This window comes from Trichechus manatus, unplaced genomic scaffold, assembly GCF_000243295.1.
Source record: "Trichechus manatus latirostris isolate Lorelei unplaced genomic scaffold, TriManLat1.0 scaffold00039, whole genome shotgun sequence".
Classification (NCBI taxonomy): Eukaryota; Metazoa; Chordata; class Mammalia; order Sirenia; family Trichechidae; genus Trichechus; species Trichechus manatus.
The window spans coordinates 8967794-8985727 of record NW_004443975.1 but is presented as its reverse complement, the minus strand read 5'-3'; the positions used below and the strand labels follow the sequence as shown (position 1 = coordinate 8985727).

General features: G+C 56.5%; 1 protein-coding gene across 1 annotated transcript in view; it reads left to right on the top strand.

Moving 5' to 3' along the window:
* The window catches only part of COQ8A (coenzyme Q8A), a 54487-nt gene extending 36833 nt beyond the window's left edge, over nt 1-17654 (top strand). Inside the window, exons 5-15 of the mRNA XM_004375946.2 lie at nt 6418-6492; nt 10723-10845; nt 11969-12054; nt 12296-12436; nt 13070-13151; nt 13547-13640; nt 13863-14004; nt 14289-14396; nt 14651-14716; nt 15030-15116; nt 16962-17654. Of these exons, the coding sequence (XP_004376003.1) occupies nt 6418-6492; nt 10723-10845; nt 11969-12054; nt 12296-12436; nt 13070-13151; nt 13547-13640; nt 13863-14004; nt 14289-14396; nt 14651-14716; nt 15030-15116; nt 16962-17249 (1292 nt within the window). The 3' untranslated portion in view covers nt 17250-17654. The remainder of the gene's footprint in view (nt 1-6417; nt 6493-10722; nt 10846-11968; nt 12055-12295; nt 12437-13069; nt 13152-13546; nt 13641-13862; nt 14005-14288; nt 14397-14650; nt 14717-15029; nt 15117-16961) is intronic.
* The last annotated feature ends 280 nt before the right edge of the window (nt 17655-17934 follow it).

The window sequence follows — 17934 nt, the reverse complement described above, 5'->3', positions numbered from 1 at the left end:
CTCTGTCATATGCGGTCGAGATGAGTCAGAATTGACTCAATGGCAACAGGTTTTTTTTTTTTTTTTTTCCTATACCTGTAAACGAGAGAGAGAAGAGAGAACTGGATGATTATAGAAATGAGCCTTTCATGGATAAAGTAGGCATAAGAGAAAGCTTATCAAAAGGATTTGTGCACTACTTTGTACATAGCATTGTGGTTGTTACTGATACCTTTACACGAGAATTTACGATCTACATCATTAAGGCAACAGGGAGGGGAATACTAAGTAAGGGAAGTAGGAAGAAAAGAAACACTAAGTGAAGAAATAGGAAGAGATAGGGCTATTCAGATTCTGTGCAGAAAAGATTTTGAGATATGATACATGAAAACAAAGAGAAACTTGAAACCATGAGAAAGCATGTTGGTGGGCCAAGGATGAAGAGTAGAGTGAATGGACCCTTGGGAATTTTATTATTTTTAAAAGGTAGAAGCTTAAGGGACTCTCTTATATAAACCATTCCCAGAAAATGCTTTAAAAAATAGTCTGCCAGACTTCACTGGATACCTTTAGAGGTAAGGTAACGTAAGAGAGAGTGTTTTCTCTCGTTAGAAAGCAGGCAGCGATTAGGTTGAAATGCAGAGTTGATAGCTATTATTGCTTGCTTTCCCACATTCTGATACACTGGGTAGTGCTGTTAATATATCAGAAACAAAGCTCCCTCTGGGGTCACTATGCCTCTTTCCCTCTAACTTTCATTGCCCCCCATCTTAGTGGTAAAATTAAAAACAAAGAAACATTGGGTGAATGGGTATGGGGCGGTCATCTTTTAATTTTGCCAAGTAAGAATACTTAAAGCGTAACACTGTGATCAGCTGTTACCCTCATTTTATTTATTGTTTTAAAGTCCATTTTAACCATGCAGAAGTATCCGGACATAGCACAGGATAGAGGATAGTGCTGTGAGTTGACTAAATTAGCTTTGTGAAGGACTCCCTACATCGTCTTTCTTTCTGACAGTGGTTGAGACCCAGCTGTGGCTCGCTAGGCCTTGCAGCACCTCGTGTGCCATTCGCCCCTTTGGATGGGACAAGCAGGTCGGGACTGCAGGGGTGGGGAGTGTTCACGTGCCCTGTGGCAGCACTACCTGCTCTGACCTCCTGGCAGGATGCCCCTTTCGTTGCCTTGTCTGAAGTCACCCTTTTTCGTCTATGAACATTTATCAACAGGGCGTTTTATTTTCATTGAGCTTGTGGAAATCTGAGGTTCCAGGGTTGACGGGCTGCTGACGAGGCCTTGGGGACAGCACTTGCTGACACGGCTCATACCGCTCTTCCTCAATAGCCAGTGCTCTCCCGTGGGCATTCTGACTGCGAGTAAGGAAGATGCACTGGAGAAATGAGATGTCGTGCCCCCTGGCCGGAGGGTAGAGGGGCACAGTCCCAGCTTTCTCAGGGGCATACTTTAAAAGGGGCTTTCATGAATATTTCACCCTCTCAGAAGCTCTGTGAAGGAGATTGGCGTGGTTATTATCTGCAGTTACAGATGAGGAAACTGAAACGGAGAGTCACTGCGTCCCCCAAGGCCATGTGCTTATTTGTGGCTAGAACAGAGGTCTCGCTTGTGCAAGTCGAAGTCTGGGCCCCCTCCTGCAGCCCGCATGGGGGCTGTGCTGGGTGTTAGGTGCTCATGGCCCCTCCCCACCAGCCCAGTTCCGGAAACAGAGCCCCAGATCTGAGATCCTTGGTGAACACTCCACAGGAGCTTTCGCTGTCACCCCTTCCTGCTCCCATCCGCCTGTGCCGTGGGGTATGGCTGTCACCCCTTCCTGCTCCCATCTGCCTGTGCCGTGGGGTATGGCTGTCACCCCTTCCTGCTCCCATCCGCCTGTGCCGTGGGGTGTGGCTGTCACCCCTTCCTGCTTCCATCTACCTGTGCAATGGGGTGTGGCTGTCACCCCTTCCTGCTCCCATCCGCCTGTGCTGTGGGGTGTGGCTGTCACCCCTTTCTGCTCCCATCCAGCTGTGCCATGGGTGTGGCACTTTCCCCAGGCCCCGCTCTTCTCTGCGGCGGTAGGTGGGGGTGCCACGTAGTGATAGAGAGAGTAGACTGAACTGCTGAAGGATTCCAGAGCACCTTGAAAGGAAGGAAAATACCCTCATCCCATGGCCTTTTCTGTGTGGACCTTCCTTGTCTTATCAGATAGGAGGGACTGCTCATTGTGTTAATCGATGGTGAAGGCTTAGAACAGTGCCTGGCACGTAGTAAGTGCTACGTAGGGGTTGTTTTATCCGTGGATCTCTCTTTGCCCCTTGCTAAAACAAACAAACAAACAAAACCAAACCCATTCCTGTTGAGTTGATTCCAACTCATAGTGACCCTTTAGGACAGAGTAGAGCTGCTCCATAGGGTTTCCAAGGAGCAGCTGGTAGTAACCTTTTGGTTAACAGCTGCAGCTCTTAACCGCTGTGCCACCAGGGCTCCAAAAAGTACAATGTGGAGATGCCAGGGAGTGAAGCTGGTGCCTCACACTACCACAGAGGAGGTCCCTTGAGCTTTTCTCTGTAAACCCAGCCAGGATTTCTGGCAGGTGCAGCCAAAGCCACAATGCACCTTTATGTGATTTTTCCCTGCTGTTAAGTACCTTTCACCCAGCCTCCTTCCTAACAACCCTGCCTGTTGGAAGGTATTTTCGTCTTTATTTTCTTTAACCTCTGGTGTTTCTCTGGGCGGAAGCCAAGTGGCTGCTGAAGGGAGGGCCTTACCTGACCCTGATGTCCTTCAGAGAAATTTCTGGTCCAGCAGAGGGCCCGGGCACCGGACATCACCCCAGCGGACCCTCAGCCTGGGAACCTGGCCCATGCAGTCCTGCCTTCCAGTTCCTTGACTGCACAGTCTCTGTTTGTGAGAGAAATGTCAGGTGCTTTCTTGGAACAGGTTGGTTCCCTCTTATAGTCCAGGAGGGAAGCCAGGCTCCTGTCAAGGGGTTTTGGGGGCCATAGAGCCAGTTCTGTGGCAGCTTTTCCTCCAGGACTTCCTTGCAGACAGCTTGGGCTGGGCGGGACCTGAGGCCCGTCAGAACCGGCCCAGCCCTGGCAGGAGAGGCCTGCTCTGTCCTGGGGGACAAGGAGCGGTTGGGGTGGGTGGAAAGGCCTGGTGACCCATGGTGACTGTGGGCCACCTCATGCTGTGGGAGGCAGTGAGCGCTCACAGTGTTGTCAGGAGGATGGGGTGCCAAGGCTGAGGCTGTTCCAGGAGTTGCTGTCCAGGCACCACCCTAAACCCGTTGCCGTGGAGTCCGTTCCAACTCATAGCAACCCTACAGGACAGCCTAGAACTGCCCCATATTATTTCTAAGGAGCGACTGGTAGATTCAAACTGCTGACCTTTTGTTTAGCAGCCAAGCTCTTAACCACTGTGCCACCAGGGCTCCCCAGGCACCACCGGTTCTGGGTAGAAGAAGAGCCAGCTGGGCCCTGCCCTTCCGTCTCATCAAGGTTCTCGGGGGCAGGTGGGGTGGGCAGGCAGGCAGCGTGTTGTCCTCCTCCAGCAGGTTGCCGAGGTCAGGTTGCCAGGCTCACCTGGGCCTGCTTCCCCCTGGACTGAGCCTGTCGGGCCTGCTTGCTGTCAGTCGGTGCCTCAGGCCGAGCACTGGGCGGCCCTTTTCAGAGTTCAGAGCCCACAGCGGAGCCTGAGAACTCCGTGCTGCCTGTTCTTTTCGGTGATTTGTTCAATGACAGTCCTTGCCGTAGGAGAGCCTGGGCTCTGCCTGCACCTGGAAGAGGCCAGAGAAGGGTGTGACAGAGCATCTGAGAGACGGGCAGCTGTGTGGTGTGTGTGGGGGGTCAGCAGGTTGCGGGGGCTGGGGGGTGGTCTCAGCGGAGGAGCTGATGGGCTGCGAGGAGGAGGGGCTGTGTGTTGCCCCATAAGGGCCACGCTGGGTCACCTTTGCACCGTCTGCCACTCTTAGAGGAGGTTTGTCTTTGGACTTGATCTGGGCAGAGAAAAATCTAGATACAGAGATTGTGGTGAAGGTCAGTACAGTTGGGAGGTTGAAGTTGTCTATTTTTCTGAATGGAATGGTGTGCTGGGCAGGGTGGAGGTGGGCAGGTGGGAGGGAGTTAATGTTTAATCAGGGACTCTGGCTCCCACTCTGTGCCCAGCGCCCTCCAGGAGTCAGAAAACAAAGCCACTCCGCCCAGTCCCCCCTCCAGTGTACCGGCCCCCAGACGGGCACCTCCACCCTAGTCCACCTCAGGGCCGTTTCCAGATAACTGTAGCGTCTTCCTGAGATTGCCAGAGCTTGGTTTATTCTGACCCTGTGCTATCCGACACAGTAGTCAGCAGCCACCTTGGGCTACTGAGCATTTGAAATGTGGCTCATCCAAAGTGAGATGTGCTGAAAGTGTAAAGTACACACCCTGGTGGCACAGTGGTTAGGCGCTCAGCTGCTGACCAGAAGGTCGGCAATTTGAACCCACCAGCCGCTCTGTGGGAGAAAGATGTGGCAGTCTGCTTCCATAAAGATTAGCTAAAACCCTTTGCCATCGAGTCAGTTTGATTCCGACTCATACTGACCCTATAGAACAGAGCAGAATTGTCCCATAGGGTTTCCAAGGAGCAGCTGGTAGAATCGAACCGCTGACCTTTTTGGTTAGGAGCTGAGCTCTTCACCACTGCACCACCAGGGCCCTTCTGTAAAGATTACAGCCTTGGAAACCCAATGGGCAGTTCTACTCTGTCCTGTCGGGTTGCTGTGAGTTGGAGTTGACTTGATGGCAATGGGGTGGGGAGATACCAAAAAAATGTAAAATAACTAATAAATTTTATATTGATTACACATTGAGATTATAGTATTTTAGATATATTGGATTAAATTATATTATTAAAGTTAGTTTCATCTGCTTTTTCCTTTTTTAACGTGGCTACTAGAAAATTTTAAATTCTGCCTGTGGCTCACAGTCTGTTTCTTTGGGACAGTGCTGTGCAGCCATCGTGAGCAGGACTAATGACATTAACAGAGGCTTTTGTCGAGTTACTGTGTGCTCAGCCTGTGGTGAGCACTTCACTTTCATTAAATTGTGTAATCCCCACAGCAGTCTGAGGCAGCTAGTGAAATGGGATTGCACAGTTGCCTAGTGGCGGGTAAAATGTGTTGGAAAAATATTTTTAAAAACTGAGTGATCGTCTTTTAAAATTTATTTTTCATTAATATTTTTCTGATTCATAAACGCAATGCATCATCAATCATTGCAGAAAATTTGGAAGATACATAGGCATGTGCGTAAGAAAGTAAAATCACCAGTAGCCCCCTCTACAGGTTTCCTTGCCCGTAAACAGGGTGCCTGCTGGGAGCCCTCCAGCTCCGGTGCTGCCCCAGGCGTGTGGGGCTGTCTGCTCATCCACATCACAGCACCCTGGGGGCTGTGCTCTCTAAGGCTTGACCTAGGGGGTTGTTGGTCCCCTTCCTGGGTTTTTGCTGTCCCTGGTGGCTGCAGCCTGCGTGCCCATCCACCAGTTCTTCACCTGCCTCTGCTAACGAGGTGCCTACCCAGGAGCAGCCAGCTTTGTGTGTACAGTAGAAGGGAGTCGGCGTGGGGGAGGCCTCTGGGCTCTCCTGCTTGGCCTTGGAGGCCCCTGTGGTCCTGGGCTCCTCTTGCCTCATCTCTGTCTTGACCCTCTTCTAGAGAGTTGAGATCATCAAATGACAGACTTCCGAACAGATGAGGTGTTCGTGCACTTTCGTTAGAAGATTGCAAAAGGGGAGGGCGGGCCTGTCCTCAGCCCACGGTCAGCGCCTGCCAGGTCCTTGGAGGGCAGCGGATAAGATGGGGTCTGTCACTCCCATGTGAAGCCTACAGCCTGGGCTCTGGCAGTCCCCATGGGTTTGGACTGGGGACACCTGATCTCTCGGCTTTTCCCAATATTCTGTTTGCCACCACCTCCTGCCACCTGCTGTGCAGTGCCTGTCCTTCCAGTCAGAGTGAGCTAAACCAGAGAGTTCTAGAGCACTGGAGGTCTTTGTACAGGCTTTGAAGTGGGCAGCCCCATTCCAAGGTTGGAGCCCCATGTGATGAGTGTCAGGATGTCCTAGGCCCACAGACCATCTGTCCCTGCTCCATCTTTCCAGTTGTGCCGGATCCTGCCCAATGAGTTTCCCAGCTGTGTGTTATTTGGGGGACATGTTTTTGTGACCCGTGAGTCTAGAGATGAGCAAAAGTGATGGTGGGAATGGAGGAAGAGTTTTCACAGGAAGTGCCTGCCTTCAGCCAGTTGTTCTCTTAAAGCAACAATATGTATTTTCCCACCTTTTCTTTCATTTTCAAATGCCTTGGAGTGTTCGCCAGGGCTCCCTGGTGGGTGGAAGTGGGTGTCTTGTGTGGTGGTGGCCGGCAGCCTGCTGCCCAGTGCCGACCACCTGTGTCAACCTCCCTACAGGTCTGGCTGTGGGTCTGGGCTTTGGGGCGCTGGCCGAAGTCGCCAAGAAGAGCCTTCGCCCTGATGAGCACACAGGTGAGCGGGGCTCCTGACTGGGGGGCGGGTGCCCTGGGAGAGGGGTGACCCTGTCAGCCCTCACCCCTCCTTGTCAGGGAGTGTCGGCATGACACTGTCCCATGTCAGCGGTGCCCCTGGATGTGTGGCACATCACAGGACAGGCAGGATTTACCCAGAGTCTACGATTAAGCCCTCGGCTGCTAACTGAAAGGTTAGAGGTTCAAGCCCACTCAGAAGCACCTGGGAAGAAAGGCCTGGTGACCTACTTCTGAGAAATAAGCCATTGAAAACTATGGAGCTTGGTTCTTCTCTGACACACACTGGGTCACCATGAGTTGGAGTTGACTCAGTGGCAACTCTTTGGAGTGGAGTGTGTGATGGCTTGAAGGTCTCCCCTCCTGGCCCATGTGCTCACCCGAGCCCTGTCTGGCCCGCACAGCTACGTTCCTTAGCTTCAAGCTGAGGTGTGGCCCCTGCACTCACTTTCTGCACTGGCCCTGCTTCTGGGGAGCTCTCGGGGCCTCGCTGGTCTGGCTGGGCCAGTGCTGGGCCCTCATTTGGCTGCGGTGAGGGGCGCCCAGGCCCCCATTTGGCTGTGGTGAGGGGTGTAGCAGGCTGGGGGCAGGGAGGCGTGCTGCTTGGGACAGACCTGAAGGGCCCCCTGTGCACCCACTTGGTGATGGGGGAGGCCCGTGCCCTTTCCAGGCCTCAGACTCTTCATCTCTGAAGTGAAGATAACTGTCCTCTGCCTCCCAGGCTGAGGGTGGTGATCCCTGCTGGTCCAGGTGGCCCGCTGGGGGCCAGTGCTCTTGTGGAGAATGGCACAGGGATTTGGGGTGTTTGTCATGCTATGATGACAAGTATTGGAGCAGTGGTGGCCGTCCCCCCTGGCTCCTCCTGCCTGTGAGGGCCCAGTGTGGGCCCTCGTGTAGGCCTCTCTCCTCTAGACCTCCCCAAACATGAGGGTGGGCGTGGGTGGTGTGAAGACTGCATGGGAGACCCTCCGCCAGCCCTCTCCGGGGTGAGGGTGGGCGTGGGTGGTGTGAAGACCACCCAGGAGAGGTTCCCCTTTATCAGGGGCCTGGGGCTGCTGAGAGAAGGGCTGGTCTAGCCTCTGCCCTGTGGACTTCCCACCATGCGGGTGAAGTTGTGGGGGGGGGGGCCCTGCCCCCGGCCCGTTCAGGGGACTTGGGCTCATTCTGATATCTCACACTTGCCGCCCGTACCCTGGGGGTTTCTCCCATAAGCAGGACCTGTCCTGCCTGCACTCACCCCCCTAGATGGCCCCTCCTCCCTCACGAGACCTCCTATGGGGACCCTCTTGACATAGAGGGCACTGGCCACCCCACAGGGCCTGAGGAGCGGGGGGTGAAGCGTCACGCATGTCCTTGAAGGAGGCTGGAGGGCCAGGGAGGTTTTAGCGGGGTTATTTTTAGTGGGTGCTGAGACACTTGGAAATGATGCCATTGTTTCTGTGGAGCAAGCGGCCAGCCTGTCCCAGGCACAGCATCCTTGGCCTCTGGAGCTGGCTTCCCTCTATCCTACCTCCTCCAGGCAGGGAAGAGGTCAGCCTGACTCCAGGGTCACAGCTGGTGTCCTTTGTCAGGGACAGTGGAGACGACTGGGTCCCTGGGTGGAGGAGGTTGGGGTCAGGGGCCTTAGGCACTGTTAGCTCCGAGAGCAGGACCTGGGGATCGGCTGGCGTGGGCGGCCCCAGGCTGGGCTCCAGTTTCCTGACCAGGCTCTGGAGCCCCTTGGCCTGGAGGACGCTGTAGGGAGAAGCTGTCCTGAGTGGGGGCCTGCCCTCTGCACCCCTCACCATCCTGTCCCCCGGCCGTCCTCAGAACCAGCTGTGCTTGGTGCAGAGCACATGCCTCCAGCCCACAGGGATGGGCCAGCTTTGGGGAGGGGACCTAGGAAGCTAGAGTGGGCCGGACATTGTCCCCCGAGTCAGCCTTAGCCTGGGAGGGAAATCTCCCTTCTCTTAGCTTCCCTCCTTCTCCCTGCCTCTCCCAGGGACACAGGCCCAGGCCCCCAGCCCACAAGGGCCTCAGGGGCTGGCTGGGCAGAGGGGGCATTTTAAGGGTTGCCCTTCCTGGCTGGCCCTCTGCTGGGTTGGCCCTGCTCTTTTCCTGTGGAACTGAACACCCCACTCACCAGGCCCATTCTGCCCTCTGGGGTCCTTGGAGGAGCCTGACCCTTTCCCATGTATTTACCTTCACGTATTGGCCCGTGTCTTAGTCATCCAGTGCTGCTCTAACAGAAATACCACAGGCGGATGGCTTTAACAAAGAGATGTTTATTTCCTCACAGTAAAGGAGGCTAAAAGTCCAAATTCAGGGCGTCAACTCCAGGGGAAGGCTTTCTCTCTCTGTTGGCCTTCTGATCAACATTCTCATGGACTAGGAGCTTCTCCACGCAGGGACCCCGGGTCCAAAGGATGCGCTCTGCTCCCGGCACTGCTTTCTTGGTGGTATGAGGTCCCCCTGTCTCTCTGCTCACTTCTCTCTTTTATATCTCAAGAGATTGCCTCAAGACTGGATCCAATCTTGTAGACTGAGTCCTGCCTCACCAACATAACTGCCACCCATCCTCCCTCATTAACATCATAGAGGCAGGATTTACAGCATATGGGAAAATCACACAATACCGGGAATCATGGCCCAGCCAAATTCATACACACATTTTTTGGGGAACATAATTCAATCCATGACAGCATGTTCTCTCTAAGGTTTCTCTTCTGCAGACTGACCCTCCCCAGGGCCTTCAGTCCCTGCGTTCCCACAGCACCCCACTGCCCTCGTGCAGAGGCCCGCTGGATGGGACTCCTGGGGCAGAGGACAGCTGCCCTGCCTACTTTTCCAGAACACTGTTTACACCCATCTCCCCCACCGGAATGAGTCTTCATCATCCCCAGCACTTAGGACCTGGCAGCGGCCAGCCTGTCCCAGGCATAGCATCCTTGGCCCCCGGAGCTGGCTTCCCTCCTCTATCCCATCTCCTGCAGGCAGGGAAGAAGTCAGCCTGACTCCAGGGTCACAGCTGGTGTCCTTTGTCAGGGGCAATGGTGACGACTGGGTGCCTGGGTGGAGGAGGTTGGGTGTCAGGGGCCTTAGGCACCATTAGCTCTGAGAGCAGGACCTGGGGCTCAGCTGGGGTGGGCGACTGGTGGAGGAAGACTCCAGAGGAGGCCTAGCCTAGTGCTTGGATGGGGAGGGAAAAGAGTTCCCTGGACTGGGCCTCACTGGGCTTGAAAAATAGCCTCCTTGGTCCACCGCCCTCTGTCCGCCCTCCCTTCCGCTTTGGCCCTGGGTGCCTGCTGTTGCTGCCCTGCCCTGCCAGCCTTGGGGGGTGCCCATAGTGGAGGCTGAGCTGGGCAGGGGCCGCTGGGCAGAGAGGGAGGGGGGCTGTGTGTTGTGCTTGACCCTGAGACCCCCCCACCCCGGGGATAGCACTCTCCCTGCAGCCGCTGACCCCAAGTGGCAAATGCGTAGTAACCCCAGGGGTGCAGGTGACCTTTGTCCAGTACCCTGGGGGGTGTGAGGTGATGACTTGGCAGTCCTCCTCACCTGGGGCGCCGTGATTGGGTCCCTTCCGGCTCTCCGTGCCAGGGCCTGCCCCACTCCCACCAGCTGTGCCCCTCCCTCCCCCACCCCAGGCCCTGGGGGATGGATATGGAGGGAGAGGCCTGGGGCGGGGGTTGCAGGAGTAGGTTCCCTATGGCGGCTCACAGGTTCTTGCCCAGCTTTGGGAGAGGAGGAATTAAATTGGATGGCTAATCTACAGGCCCTTGGAGAAAGCAGAAGGTAGGGACCCCCTGACACAGTTACCACCCCGCTTCTCCAGACAGAGCACTGAAGCCCAGAGTGTGCCTAGGGCCCACAGCCAGCAGCAGGGGACCAGAGTTGGACCTGGGCCTCCTGATCTAGAGCTGGGTGCCTGTGGGTCCCTCCGTGGCATCCAGGCCATGGCCATTGGCCGTTGGGGAGCGGGGTGGTGCTGGGCTGAGGGGCATGAGAGCAGGTGGGTGTGGTGCAGCGGGATGGGCCTGGAGAGAGCCCTGTCTGTACGGGCAGCGGGCATCTGTCGGGACCACAGTGGGGGCGTTGGGCCAGGCGGGCACGGCCCCAACGGGCTTCCTGTGCCTCATCTCTTGCTCCTCCTCCACTGGGGCTGAGGAGGGTTGGGCTGGGAGAGGCCTCAGAGACCCCAGAGAGGGGAGGCGGTGGTGACCCATTTTGCCCACAGGGAAGAAGGCCGTGTTGGACTCCAGCCCCTTCCTGTCCGAGGCCAATGCCGAGCGCATTGTGAGGACGCTGTGCAAGGTCCGCGGGGCTGCGCTCAAGCTGGGCCAGATGCTGAGCATCCAGGGTGAGTGGGGGGTGTGGCTGCTCACAGCCGGATGGGGTACAGGGGCTGCTCACGGGGTGGGGGCAGGGCACAAGGCTGCTCAGGGGGGCGGGGCCTGGAGTACATAGGCTGCTGGCGGGGGCCCTTCCCAGGCAGCAGAGAGCGCTGTGGCCCTTGCCAGCTTCCAGGGCAGGGGGCAGTGGTGGAGAGCATGGGGCTTGGCTGGCCATGGGGTGGTGGGTTGAGGAGGGGTTGAGTCCCTGGGTGGTACAGATGGTTAACTGTGTTTGCCACCTAACTGAAAGGTTGGAGGTTTGAGTCCACCCAGAGTCTCCTCAGAAGAAAGGCCTGATGATCTACTTCCGAAAAACCAGCCATTGAAAACCCTGTGGTGCACAGTTCTACTCTGACCCACATGGGGGCGCCATGAGTTGGAACGACTCAATGGCAACTTTTTTTTATTTTTAGAGGGTCAGTTAAATATATGATAGAACTTCTGCTTACTGCTGCTGGTAACAGTGCTCTTTTAAAATATTCTAGAAAAATCTTTAATAACGTGGGAAGTGCTGCCTGAGAAAAGCAGGCTAAAATAGTCTCCATATAGTGTGAGTCTAGAGACGAAAAATCTGCACAGAGAAAGCACTAGAAAGGAAAATAGAACAGTAGTTCTCTCTAGGGGTCAGATTATGGGCAATTTCAATATTTTACTAAACTTTATTTTCTAAATGTATTATTATTTTTTTATAGTCTTAAGCTATACACGTTTCTTAAAAAAAAAAAAAAAAATCAACCTTCTTAGGTCATTGGGGTAGGGGAGATGGTTCAGAGCCCCAGCTGGGCTGTGTGGCCAGGGGCTGACCAGGAACCCACTTGTAAGACTCCCAATCAGAGGGCTTCCTAGTGTTGTCAGGGCTGCAGGGGCTATGGGAGAGGTGCTTGCTGGGCTGGTGGGGTGTCTGTCTCCCGGGTTTACCTGTGGGCTGCAGTCCCCAGGTGCACAGGCCCTTCGTCCACAGCATCAGTAGGGTGTTTGCTGGGTGGGAGGGAGGGAGCCGTGGCTAGGCTGCCATTTTGGCTTTGAGCTCATCACTTACTGTGTCTGCACCCCACTGCTCTCTGCACTGACTTTTCTTGGGCCTTCCAGATGATGCTTTCATCAACCCCCATCTGGCCAAGATCTTCGAGCGTGTGAGGCAGAGTGCTGACTTCATGCCGCTGAAGCAGATGATGGTGAGGCCGGCAGTGCATGGATACAGCATCGGCCTGCATTTTGGGTCCTTCTGCCCTACCCCTGGGTCTGAGCTCAGCTCCTCTCACCCCTACCCCTGGGTCTGAGCTCAGCTGCTCTCGCCCCTACCCCTGGGTCTGAGCTCAGCTTCTCTGGTGGGAGGTGGCCGAGTGGACTCTGGGCTGCTGCTCAGGGTGTCCCGGGTGCTGTGGCTAGGCTCATGTCCCCGGCCTCTCCCTCTAGAAAACCCTCAACAGTGACCTGGGCCCCAACTGGCGGGACAAGCTGGAGTACTTCGAGGAGCGGCCCTTCGCAGCCGCCTCCATCGGGCAGGTGCACCTGGCTCGCTTGAAGGGAGGCCGCGAGGTGGCCATGAAGATCCAGGTAGGCCGCCTCGGGGCGTGTGTGTGCACGCGTGTGCCTGAGCTCGTCCCCACAGGGCTGCGGGGGGCTGAGCCGGGCCTGCAGCGTGGTCCCTGTCACGCACGCTGCCAGGGCAGGCCCGGCCACGTTTTCTTCCTGTCCCAGGGCCTGTCGGCAGTGGCTGCTCAAGGAGCATTTGCTGAATGAGTGACTGGGAGGTAGAATGGCCTCCCAGCAAACGTGGTTTGGGTTCGGTGAGGATGGGGACGTTTTGGGCCTGAGCTGGGGGCGCTCGGGCCCTGAGTTGGGCTGCTGTTGCTGGGGGCGGGCCTCCGTGAAGCCTCTGCCATCCTGCGTTTCCAGTCAGAGGCGAGAGAGGGAGGACGGACCAGATTGTTCTCTGCTTCTTCCTTCCACTCTGGGCTGGCATCAGCCACCCTGTTTCTTCTAATGTGGAGTTGGGAGGTGGGATGTGGGAGGTGGAGGATAAGGTTGTGATGGGGCCTGGGGTCACAGCAGCCTTGGAGCTTAGCTGCTGATTCATCCAAGATGTGGCGTCATGGGACACAGTTGGGAAGCTGACAGACAGTGGGGAGTGGGGTCCCCAGGAGGGCCCTGCCTGTCCCCCTGGGGTCACCCCCTTGCCTCCCGCAGTACCCCGGCGTGGCCCAGAGCATCAGCAGTGACGTCAACAACCTCATGGCTGTGCTGAACATGAGCAACATGCTCCCGGAAGGTCTGGGCGGGTCAGGGGCATAGGCAGCAGCCTCTCGGGAGTGGGGTGGCATTTGGGATGGATCCCCGGGGGGTCAGGGGCATAGGCAGCAGCCTCTCGGGAGTGGTGGTGGCATTTAGGATGGACCCCCGGGGGGTCAGGGGCATAGGCAGCAGCCTCTCGGGAGTGGGGTGGCATTTAGGATGGACTCCCGGGGGGTCAGGGGCATAGGCAGTAGCCTCTTGGGAGTGGCGACAGCATTTGGGATGGACCCCCAGGGGGTTGGGGGCATAGGCAGCAGCCTCTCAGGAGTGGTGGCGGCATTTGGGATAGACCTCCCCAGGGGCTGGGCTCTGGGGGCCAGAGCTGGCCCCTTTGAGCCCTGAGCCCACCTTGACATCGTCGCCCTGGCCCAGGCCTGTTCCCTGAGCACCTGATTGACGTGCTGCGGCGGGAGCTGGCCCTCGAGTGTGACTACCAGAGAGAGGCTGCCTGTGCCAAGAAGTTCAGGTGCGGCTGCTTCTGGTGCCCCCGCCTGTGGCTCCCGTGGGTGCTCCACCCTGGCCTCCGGCAAGGAGGGTGAAGGTGCCCCCAGCTCTGAGGGCTGGGGCCTCCGTGCATGGCAGGGCCCCCCAAAGGCTGGGCTCGGCCCCTGGGGTGCTTGTGCATTGTCCCCGGGGTAGGGGTGGGGGTGGAGTTGTTGCTGTGGCCATGACCTCCTGCCCCCAACAGAGAGCTGCTGAAGGACCACCCCTTCTTCTACGTGCCCGAGATTGTGGACGAGCTCTGCAGCCCCCACGTGCTGACCACTGAGCTGGTGTCCGGCTTCCCTCTGGACCAGGCCGAGGGGCTGAGCCAGGAGATTCGCAACGAGGTGGGTCTGAGCTGGAGACAGTGTGGGGCGGGGACCAGGGTGGGAGCCTGCTGTGCTGGGGCCGCAGTGACCAGATGGGGCGTGGACGGAGTCACCCAGCCCTGGAAGATGAGCTAGGTGGCTACTTCCCCGCACCCAGGTGGTACCCTTGGAAACAGAACTCATGTTCTGGGTAGAAGTTGGGGGTGGGTGGAAGATGGGGAGGAAGCAGCAGTCGGGGACGGCTCTGCCCCAAACTCCTGGGGCACCAGACCGCCCCTGACGCAGGCCCCGCCCCACCCCAGATATGCTACAACATCCTGGTTCTTTGCCTGCGGGAGCTGTTCGAGTTCCATTTCATGCAGACAGACCCCAACTGGTCCAACTTCTTCTATGACCCTCAGCTGCACAAGGTGAGCCCCTGGGTGGCCCCTGTGCGGCTCTCCTGTCTAGGAGGCCCTGCAGCCCTGCCAGGCCGGCCCAGCCTCAGTGCCTCCCTGGGACAGGGATGCGAACCCCTCAGCCTGCTCCTCCTCCCTGGGAGAATCTGGGGGTCTCAGCTCGGCCCTGAGAAGACCATTTTCCCTCTGTCTGTCCACCCTCGCCTGCCCCACACCCCCGCCGGGACCACAGGGCCAACCTTCCCCTGATGTCTCCTCTTCCCCAGGTGGCCCTTCTTGACTTTGGGGCGACTCGGGAATATGACAGGTCCTTCACCGACCTCTACATCCAGGTAGTCGGGGCAGGGCTCTTGTCTGGGGCTGGACAGGGTGCTTGGGAGCTCGAGGGAGAGGGAGTGGCTGGAGCCCTGCCCTGTGTGCCCATCTGCACTGGTCCCCATGGTCTGGTGATGGTGGGCGAGGCCTGGCCTGGTGGGGTGCAGCCCTGGGGTGGTCTCCAGGCCTGGGTCTCCGGAAGGGAGAATGGAAGAGGGATGAAAGTGGGAGGCCTGTCATTGGCACTGGGGGAAGAGTGACGGGGTGCCTCCCTGGGGCCTGAGAGCCTTTCTTATGAGCTGCTCTCAGGTCCCCTGTACCTCTGCCTAGATCATCAGGGCCGCCGCTGACAGGGACCGGGAGACTGTGCTGAAGAAGTCCATAGAGATGAAATTCCTCACTGGGTACGAGATCAAGGTGAGTGGTGGCGGCCCCAGGGCTCCCATGGGCTCTGCCTACCAGGCGTGGCTGCCTGGGAGGGGGAAGCCTGGGGCAGGGCCAGGCTGCAGAGCCCACAGGAGGGGGCAGGTGACCTCTCTGTGATGTCTTCGGAGGGGTAGGCTGTGGCGGGACCTCAGGATATAAGCGGCAGCTCCCAAGGGGCACGGGGTGAAAGCCCAGGCAGCCTGTGTGCTCTGCTCCAGGTGTTCGGGACTGCAGGCTGGGCAGCTGAGCTGGGGGACGTGGTTTGATGCTGTGTGTTCTTACCCGAGGCCCCCTCTCACTCACCCCACTTCGGTTTGCCTTACTGGGCTTATCCAGGCTGAAGTTCAGGGCTTCGGTGAGGGCCGATGAGATGGGGAAACCCCAGTCCCCCTTTGATAAGGCCTCACTGGGGGTGAAGAGAGAGTTGGAAGAAATCTCAGCAGCCCTTCAGACAAGGGGGCATGGCTGTGCTCCTGTCAGCGGAGGCAGCACTTCCTCTCTGACAGTAGATAAACCAAAACCAAACCCATTGCCATTCAGTCGATTCCGACTCTAGTCTAATTCTAGGGAGCGGCTGGTGGATTTGAACTGCCAACCTTTTGGTTAGCAGCTGAGCTCTTAACCACTGTGGGTTAAATCTTGGATCTACCACCTAATAAGAGTGGGATTTTAGGCAAGTTAGTGTTTTTGAGCCTTGCGCTAATCATACCTACCAAGTGATCGATTGCTAACCTAAAGGTCAGCCGTTCAAAACCACTAGCGGCTCCACGGGACAAAGATGTGGGAGTCTGCTTCCGTACAGATTTCTAGCCTTGGAAACCCTATGGGTCGCTAAAACAAACACGAAAACAAACCCCTTGTCGTTGATTCTGACTCATAATCATATGACTCGTAGTGTCCCTGTAGGACAGAATAGAACTGCCCCATAGGGTTTCTAAGGAGCAGCTAGCTGGTGGATTCGAACTGCCAACCTTTTGGTTAGCAGCCACTGCGCCACCAGGGCTCCAGTGGGCTTGCTGTGAGTTGAAATTGACTCGATGGCGGTGGGTTTGGTTTTGGTTTTCCAGAGCCTGCAGTACACAGTAGCTCGCTACTTCCTTGGCCACTGTCTCAGGGAAGCCTGACTTCCTGTCCGGTCCTCACTCCATCCCCACCACCCTGGCAGTCCACGTGGCTTTGCCACTCTTCCCTGGCGTCCTGATGGTGTGGCAGTTACATACTTCTCCTGTTCCCCCACTAGGCTGCAAGTTCCCTACAGGCAGACACTCGGTCTCCACGTGGCACTGAGCCCTGCACCCAGCAGATGGCTGCTAACCATGTCCTGGGTGGTTCTGGCAGGCTCACAGACCATGGCTGGCCCACCTGCCACCTGGGACCCGGAGACTCTCTTCTTTTCAGCCTGAACAGTGTTTTTTTAAAAAATTTTGAGTCCCTTTAGGCAAGGCTTGCACTCTGCACTTTGCACTCCCTTATGTCCCACGTCAAGCCCAGTTGACACACTACTGTTGTTTTCCTGGCCCCTATGGGTCACCAGGAGTCAGAACAGACTCGTTGGCAACAGGTTTGGTTTCTTTTTGGTTTATGGGTCGCCAAGAGTCAGGATGGACTCCACTGGCAATTAACAACAACAACAACACGGATTTGAACTTTCGCTCCCATTACCATTCTTTAATCTTTTAAAACAACAGAAAAACCCTAAAAACAAAATTCTCACGTGCCTGACACTTTTAACTTCAAAACAGAGCTTTCAGTGGGCACTTAGGATGCAGCACTGAAGCAGGAGCCCAGGGCGGTGGGGAGGGCTCTTACACCCTGTCGTCACCATCCCCCCACCAGGCCATGGAAGATGCCCACTTGGATGCCATCCTCATCCTGGGGGAGGCTTTCGCCTCAGAAGAGCCCTTTGATTTTGGCACCCAGAGCACCACCGAGAAAATCCACAACCTGATTCCCATCATGCTGAAGCACCGCCTCGTCCCTCCGCCCGAGGAGACTTACTCCCTGCACCGCAAGATGGGGGGCTCTTTCCTCATCTGCTCCAAGCTGAAGGCCCGGTTCACCTGTAAAGCCATGTTCGAGGAGGCCTACAGCAACTACTGCAAGAACCAGGCCGCGGGGCAGTAGCCCTGGGCCGCCACCTGGCCCCTGGTCACCGCCCAGGCCGGCCGTCGAGGCGCGCCGTCCGTCACGCGGGCGGAACAGTGGTGGGAAGATGGCGGTGTTGATGCGCCTTGAAACTCCTTTGCCCAGTGAGAGGGGGAGGAGAGGTTGCTGGGAGCCCCCATAGCCAGCACTTTCACACGGTTTTTATTGCTCAAAGGGTGTGGCATGAGGAGTCCAAGAACGAGAATGAAACCCCAACTTCTCTTGTCGAAATGTAGGCAGTCTCCAGGTTACAGACGTCTGACCGTACTTCTAGATGGAAAAAGGCTCTTTTCTTTTCTTTTTTGTAATGGGTTTTTCTAATGTGAATGTTAACCAGGAGATGAGAGAACACTCCCCTCTAATCCCCCACCAAAAAAAAAAAAAGCCTTTTTGGATGTTCTTGATTGTGTAGTGTCAGGATTGTGCATAAATGTTTCCAGAATGAGATTTGTGTTTTCTGCCCTTCTCCTTCCCAGCTTGTGATCTGAAGCTGGGAGGAAGTGCTGCCCTAAACAGTGCCAAAAAGTGCCACTTAACTGAGGGAAGGCCGGCCTGCTAGTTAGCTCATCATTATACTCCCCGGACAACTGAATGTGACTGGCAGACTGCTGCCCACGCGGAAAGGGTCAGGAGCTCCGTCTTCTCTGCCCCTCCGGGAGCCAGG